This window comes from Perca fluviatilis, chromosome 5 (genome assembly GCF_010015445.1).
Source record: "Perca fluviatilis chromosome 5, GENO_Pfluv_1.0, whole genome shotgun sequence".
Classification (NCBI taxonomy): Eukaryota; Metazoa; Chordata; class Actinopteri; order Perciformes; family Percidae; genus Perca; species Perca fluviatilis.
The window spans coordinates 13,527,251-13,535,100 of NC_053116.1; the positions used below are offsets into that span (position 1 = coordinate 13,527,251).

The following is a 7,850-nucleotide window of genomic DNA, read 5'->3' on the forward strand; positions in this document are numbered from 1 at the left end:
GATAATCCGACTCTCGTGAGATCTGGAGCGAGAGTACGGCATGTTAGTGACATCCCCTCCTCCACGCTCAGACGGTGATCAGCTGGCCTGTCAAATATTACGCAGCGCGTGTGGGTTTTGTTTGTGTTCTTGTGTCGTTTCACTAGCTACACGTTGAAGACATGGCAGCCAAGATGGAGCTTGCACCGCTCAGACCTTGGGATGATTTCTTCCCCGGATCGGACCGGTTCGCCAAACCTGAATTTAGAGATTTAACAAAGTGGAACAACAGAGTGATCAGTAATTTACTGTACTACCAAACGAATTATTTCGCCGTGGCACTGGTGGTTTTCCTCATTGTAGGGTGAGTCCTGGCAGCTTGCGAACGGAGGCAAGCTAGCATCTCTGGTTTTGTGTTTATTTAGCCTGCATACCGAACTATCCACACCCATTATGGCCACACAGGCTATTTCTGTACTTATTGTTGAGCCCTTAAAGCTCTATTGTAGCCTGTGCCTTTTAGATATGTAGCTGCCTTTCTTAGCCTATAGCAGTTAAGCTACACAGCAGCAACTAAGAATGTGTGCTTCAAATTATCAACGGAAACGGTCAACAGATCCTCCTTTATTTAAAAATGAATTTACCAGGGTTGTTTCTGAGAGCCTACATTGACTGAGCTACATTGGATCTGGATCCAATCTATCACTGCTGCTAGTAGGTCGTGATTTTGCATATATCAAGCTGGTTTGGTAGTTTTCTTTGAATAGAGCATGCCATGAGAATAGGCCTTACTGCAGGCATCTGTCCTAAGCTGGCCAGGATGTTAGCTATTGTGGTTGTTGGTACCACCAGGTTGTGCTATTGAAAGCAAAATGCTTACACCCACTGGAGCACATTCTACAACATGTCACTTTCATGTTCCAATATTCAGGTTCCTGAACCCATTTGGCATGTTTCTGGGAGGAGCTGTGGTGACTCTGGTCTTCGTGGGTTCAGTGTGGGCAGGAGAGAACCAGGCCATAGTTAAGAACTTTAAAAGGAAGAATCCCACTCTGTTTGTCATCGTGGTCATGGTCACCAGCTACTTTCTGCTGTCGCTGTGTGGTGGCGTCATGGTCTTCATCTTCGGAATCACCTTCCCTTTGCTGTGTAAGTCACAAGGTTTTCTGTTTGCTTTCAAAAAGTGAATGGATAATTTAGTTATAAAATTATATTCAGTCTGTGTCAGAAATCTCCCCCCTGTATGCCAAATAGTCCTCTATAATAACGTATAGTCCCCTAAAATAATTTCCACTGTGGAATGAAAAAAAAGTTGAGTCCATGGCATGTGGAAACTGGAGTTTGTTCAGTTGTCATGGAGATGGTTTTTAATTGTTACCACATGAATATGGTATTTCGTTCACATGATAACATCAAACTGCTGTTTCCAAGACGAATACAAATATCCAAGTACAAGTTTGACTTTGTTCTCTTATAAAAAAAACAAAAAACATTTTTGCCAATGTTGCCATGACTTCTTGTGTAGGTGCTTGACCTGGTAAATTAAAGACACATACATCACACAATAGAACATGTAAACATGTAGCTGTCAGTTGTTCTTGATTGTGTTCTTTAGGTTTCCACACCCTCCCTCTTGTAATTCAAGGGCATGGCCTTTCTACAATTGAAGTTATAAGAGGAATCACACACGCATCTCTTTCTGTATCTTATGCAACGCTGTGATTTTATTTTTTTTACACAAAAATGCAAAACATCTGCTAGTTTTGAGGCAAATAAGCCTTGTTAACACCAGTTATTTTACCTGCATTTAGCTTCACAACACTTAACATTTAAGATATGTGACAAAGATACTTTTTCTCTTAAAGGTCCCATGGCATGAAAATTTCACTTTGAGGTTTTTTAACATAGCTGCAGACACAGAAATGGCACATACTAGGGAAAGCTCATTGTGGGACTAGCTCTAGTGGCTGTAATTCTGCACCAAGGTGGAATTATGGGAAAGAGACTTCAGATACAGTATTAGAGGACCACTAAGGTCTATATAAAGGCATCCAAAGAGCACCATGTCATGGGACCTTTTAAGGAACAACGTTTACTTTAAGTATATTTGTAGATTTAGTGCTTGGCCTTGTCTAATTAGAATCTTAAGTTGTGTTCCCTCCAGTATACCGCAGCACTCGTTGACTAATGTTATATGCTAAACTGTAAAGGGAGATGGTGAGTCACACAGGGATGCAAAAACTGAGGTTTTTCTGTGGGTGAACACGTTTTTCCATGCGCTCTCATTCTGACTCACTGTAGGGATTGAACAGCGTGTACAGTATTGCTGACATGAATTCACTCATGACACAGATTGCAAAATGAAGTCAGCATTACAGACTGAGCTGTATACTGTAGTTCAGAGGTATAGTTTTGGATTTGCTACAGCTCTCTAAATATATTTTGAGTCAGGCAGTCAGCAGAGTGGTTTTAGATAATTGATGGGTTGGATCGTTAGAGCAAATGTAGCAGTTCTAACATAATGGCGGATAGATGAGGCCGTTTGATCGCTTCCCAGGAGGCCTGCCCACTCCTGCCTGTGTTGACGGGTTGCTATGGGTTGTTGATTTGGACAGAACTACATTTACTGGCTGATGTCATGCATTCAGTATCTGCCTGCCATGGGAATAAAAGATATGCCGATCCTTACACCTGCTGTAAAGTCTGAGTTGCAACAGTATCACATTTTGTTTTCTTATTTCCCAAGATGTATTCCAGAGAAAATCATCTATTAAGTTTGAGACACTGAAATGTATGTTTTTATTGTCACATTATAATAGCTTGTTGTTTTTCCTGTAGTAATTCTGATTCATGCCTCCCTGAGACTGCGCAACATGAAGAACAGACTGGAGAACAAGATTGAGGGAGTTGGGCTAAAGAAAACTCCCATGGGCATCATCATGGACCTCCTGGATCAGCAGGAGGAGAAAATGAACAAGATTCAGGATTTCATTGAAAGCAAACTGAAGGAATAATGCTCTAGCCAAACGTGCCAGAATGTCCATAGTATAGTCCCATTTGTTGAGTTTGTATCCCCTCTATACATGTAAAGTTACTAATGTTTGCATTTTGTTTTACTTTATTCTTTTTTGTGTGACTGAACTCACAGATGGATAGTAACATTTTAGAGCACGATTTGCACAATCACAGCGTGGATTGGATGTTGAGAGGCACCAAAGGCTACCAAAGGGCATCCCTTTGTCAAAAATGTTCCAAAAACAGCTAATTTCCCATGTTGACAACACACTTTGTTCCACATGATGACTGATGATGATGATTTGTTCATCCCTCTCGACATGGTGTATTTATTTCAGCAAAATGAAGCAGAATGTCTGAACACAATATCTAATGCTGTTAATAGATATCAATTGTGTTTGTTCTAAAGAAGAAATCAGATACTTTCAGTTTGCTACCTCAAAACAAGCATGTTTAGATTACCCAACACCCAGTCAACTGTTAACTGCTTATTAAACAGCAATAACTCCCATCTTGTCACTCCAAGAGCTGTATCAATACTGATCTGAGACCAGTTTGCTTCTTGTGTAGACATGGTTATATGGCCTGACTAATAATCCTGGAGTTGAAATATTCCTATTCTCAAAAGATGTGTGCACACAGTTCCTGACTATACAGGCTGGCCTGAGTGTATCTATTCTGATCACAGCTATGCAATGTTGAAAAATGAATGGCAAGTGCCGTTTTATTGTTTGAATATTATGTCATGGTATGTACATGTTTGTTCTTATTTCTGATGTGTCTTTATTTTTTTAATATAGCATGCAGAAATGTATAAAATGGCTACAGGATACAAAGTACATACTTTTGGGAATGAGACAAAATGAGTGATTCAATTAATGAACTTCCCATGCTATTTTCCCCATTCCATGTTGGGATCAAATCCTGTTCCCTGTTTAAAAATGCAATCTAAATTAAATCTGTCATCTGTAATGTTAGGTGTTCTTTTTCAATGCTGTTAATCCTGATAGTAAGAGCAGTTGTTTCCTGTTTGCTTTTCCACATGTGCACATTAACTGCAGTTTGTGCATGCTGCCTTCACAAATGGCAGTTCAGAAAGACTATGTTTTATGGATGCTATCTTATATATTCTCTATGTTTTTATGTGACTTTTTCATTTTTGCAAAGTGATGAGAAGTGTGATTAAATCACAGAACTGGAAGTAAAACATGGCTGTCCTCTAAAAATAAAGATAACCGGATTTACGTTGCAGTCTTTTTTCCAAATGAGTCTCTTCACAAAATTAAGTTCTTATTTCGGTTAAGTCTTTCTGTGAAACAAAGTAGTGAATTGTTGCCTATTCCTGAAATAAATAAAAAGCTTGTTTATAACTACTGAATAACTAACTAATGAATATCCCCTCCAAGTGTGTACATACTGTCATTCAATTCAGTTTGAATAATTATCCACATGGATCAGGTTTTCAGGATTCTGACTCATCTCTCTGAGTAATTTGTTCTTTTTTTCACATCTACACCTTTAACAATCAGAAGATAAATAACTGGGAGTGACTGCAATGATTTACCGGGGATCCATTTAGTTTGGCACTGAGTGCTATTCCATTTAAATGAAAAAGGAAAAACAATCCCCAGGCAAAAAGTGGAAGATTTCTTTATAGCAAATGCAAATCTAACATTTAATCTAACACAACTACAATAAAAATCTATTTTATTTGCACAATAAGAAATATATGAACAATGGCAATAGCAAATGACGATTAGGTTATCTACTTTGATTTAAATTGAATAGGGTGTTGGTAATTTGTACCTTTGTTACAACTTCCTAAAGACAGCATTCAGTGTGATAACAACACAAGACTGAAACAACAACCAGCCGATATGTTTTATGTGTTAGGAAAGCATGGTTCACTCTTATTTTGCACAGTGCATTTGAGAATACATGTAAAATAAAGAAAACTATATGGTGAAGAAAACAAACGGCTGAAGTTGCAGCCTCAGAGGAGACTCGTTTCACTTGATTCCAGAACTTTAGGGAGCGGCACCTGCAAGCAGCGACAAAGGTAAGAATAAAAAGATGACTTGGATTTCTATACTACCATACTAGAACACCTCACAAGCTGTAAAACAAGTTAGATAATAGGCTACATTCACGTGGAAAAAATGCTCTTCTTTATCGAGAGCTTTAACACCATCAACAGTAACGTTAAGAAACCTAACTTGTCAAATGTTATAAGTACTTCTAAACACAGGATCCCATCTTGATAAATCTCACAGTAATAATTCTTGGATACTCACAGCTTTGAGATAGGCCACGTTGCTCTTTTTGATTGCATCTAGGAGCTGGTCGCGGGGTGTGACATCAACCTTAGGGGGCAGTCGTCTGCGAGGGATGGGCTTCAAAGTCTTAATCACGTCAGTCAGGTTTTCTCTTTCATCTGCCACCTCTCCACTGCCTGCATCCTTCTCTTTGGGAGTCTTCCTCAGTTTGAAACTTGCATTCTCTGGTCTCCTGTTATCCCTCGGGTCCAGGTCCAGAAAAGGGTCACGTTTCTTGGGAGTCCTCTTCAACTGGACGTCCCTCAATGCGTTTGCTGGTTCGGCACTGGGTTGTTTGGGAGTGCTCTTGTGTTTGAGTTCCTTCTGAGGCTCCGGCTGTCCCGTCTGGTGGTGGGTTTGAGGTACAGTGCTCAGTTCAAACGAGGGTGGGACAAGCCCATGCTCCTGCAGGACTTCTAGAGGCGGTATGTAGCCGAGCATCTCAAGTAAACCAGGCGGTAGGTTAAGGCTGTTCTCATACATCTGCATCAGCTCCCTCTGCTCCTTCACTTGCTGCTGCTTTTGCTCCTCCTTCCTCAGCTGCCTCTGGCGGTCCAGATTCCTGGTTAGAAGGTTGGTCACCACCATCCTGGGCCCCGGCTGCTCAAAGTGGTAGCCCATCTTCAGGAGGGTGTTGTTGGCCTTGAGCAGGCGTGAGATCTCCATCTCTGCGTGGTGACCCAACATGTGCCTCTGGTTGTGAAAACGCAGCTCTGTGAGAGTCTCGTTGAATTGGAGGCAGCGGATGATGGCGACGATGCCCTTCCCGGTCACAAAGTTGGACTCAATATTCAAAGTGGTGATGCCGCGATTCTCTCGTAACATGTTGGCCAGGTTGAAAGCTATGTTTTCATCAACACCAGTGTTGGCAATACTGAAGGTTTTCACATGTTTGTTCTTCTTCAAAGCGTTGACATAATCCAAGAGCATCTCTTTGGGAATGTTTTCTATGTTGTTGAGGTTTACCTCAGTGATAGACGGGTTGTTGTTGCGGATTTTGTCGAGCGTCGACTCCAAGTTTGTCTCATTTCCTGAGGGTCTTGATGTCATTTTTATATTGTTGAATGCCAGCTTTGGAAGTTGTAATTTGTTAATTTTTCTCTCTTCTTTCGGCAGGGGCTCATCATTGGTTTTGCTTATTTTGGGCTCCTCTGGAGCCTCTTTGGGAAGCGAAGAGTCTGTAGTTCTCTCTTCTTTCGGCAGTGGCTCATCATTGGTTTTGCTTATTTTGGGCTCCTCTGGAGCCTCTTTGGGAAGCAAAGAGTCTGTAGTTTGAATTTCCTCTTTCTCTTCAACTTGTGATGTGCCGTGTTTTGGGGCTATGCTCTCACTCTTCTCCTTTGTGTCTGGAAAAGGCTGATTGTCATCTGCATTGTTTTTTGACACTTTTTCTCTGTTAGCGTGTAGAGGATCTACATGTTTGTCTATATTTTCACGTTTGCCATTGTTCACAAGTGACTTCACCTCTTCCTCATCTTCCTCATCCACCCCTTTGTCCTTTTCATCGTTTTCATCCCTCTCGTCAAGCTCTTCAACAATTTCCTCAATGATCTCTATAATTTCCTCTCCATCTGTATCATCTACAGCTTCTTCCTCAATGACTTCCTCTATTACTTCATATTCCACATCTTCTTCCTCGTCTTTCTTTTCAGTTTCCTCCCTCAAAGCTTTCTGATGAAAACAACATCAGACCAAGGTTTGTTATTCCAAAAACTTTTTTTTTTTAAATTCTGCCTGTAACATTTAAATCTAAATTGATCTGTACCTAAACATTCAAGGGTTTGACTTCTTACCTCACTGGGCAGCAGAATAGCAGGCACTCTTTCTTCCTCAAGCATACGGTTGGACTCTTTCTCCCAGTAGAGGTAACCAACCAGGGATCTGTGGTCGAACGTCCCTGTTGGAGGCTTCTCCGTCTGGTCCTTTTGCCTCTGCCCCACCGGTACCCTCTCATCTGGGGCAATAATAACATCCATCTCACTCTGGAGCTCCTTAAGCTCCTCGGGTGAAAGCATTGCAAGGAGTTCATCCTCGTCCATATCCTCTTCATTGAGATCCTCAAAGTCTTTCCTACTGTTTGACATATTTGCGTAAACTTCTTTCTTCCGCTGATATCAAAAGGAAGGACAACTTCTGTCCAATCTATGACTCAGGACAGAGCAAACTGAGAAGCCTCTGACTTTGACTTCAGCTAGGAACCATTTGCTCCTACCGCATGTGGAGTCTAAAATTAAATCCTGTGAACTGCATGGAAGATATTTAAGGTACAAGCAGGGAGCCATGCTAAAATTCTTCTTTCAGCCCCTGCTCCCAGCTGGCCTGGCCATCAGGATCTTTTGGGATGACAGTTGCTTCAGGCAAAGGAACGGGTAGGATTGACAGCAGCAGGTGGATCATATTCACTGGGCTGATAGTGGTCTGTCTTCTGAACACAGAGCTCCTCCCAGCCTACCAGAGCTCATAACCTCTAAAGTGCTGCACAACAAACACATGATATTGAGCCCGAAGAGGTAATGAAGAAGTAATTTCTCAATAGGGGAA

At 41.3% G+C, this 7,850-nt stretch overlaps 2 protein-coding genes across 3 annotated transcripts; one reads left to right on the top strand and one right to left on the bottom strand.

The window, feature by feature from the left end:
- The first annotated feature begins 57 nt into the window (after positions 1–57).
- On the top strand, positions 58–4,238 carry LOC120559207 (PRA1 family protein 3-like). Its single transcript, XM_039800757.1, has 3 exons — positions 58–343; positions 911–1,128; positions 2,818–4,238. Exons 1-3 carry the CDS (start codon positions 162–164, stop codon positions 2,991–2,993), a joined length of 576 nt encoding a protein of 191 aa, XP_039656691.1. The 5' UTR covers positions 58–161; the 3' UTR covers positions 2,994–4,238.
- A 390-nt stretch (positions 4,239–4,628) lies between these two features.
- lmod3 (leiomodin 3 (fetal)) lies at positions 4,629–7,665 on the bottom strand. 2 transcript variants are annotated; one of them, XM_039800754.1, is made up of 4 exons: positions 7,103–7,665; positions 6,546–6,980; positions 5,289–6,458; positions 4,629–5,035 (listed from the first exon to the last, which is right to left on the bottom strand). In XM_039800754.1, exons 1-4 carry the CDS (start codon positions 7,391–7,393, stop codon positions 4,988–4,990), a joined length of 1,944 nt encoding a protein of 647 aa, XP_039656688.1. In that variant the 5' UTR covers positions 7,394–7,665; the 3' UTR covers positions 4,629–4,987. The 2 variants fall into 2 exon arrangements, with proteins under 2 accessions (XP_039656688.1, XP_039656687.1); XM_039800753.1 differs by having other exon boundaries at positions 5,289–6,980; positions 7,103–7,664.
- Positions 7,666–7,850: the final 185 nt, after the last annotated feature.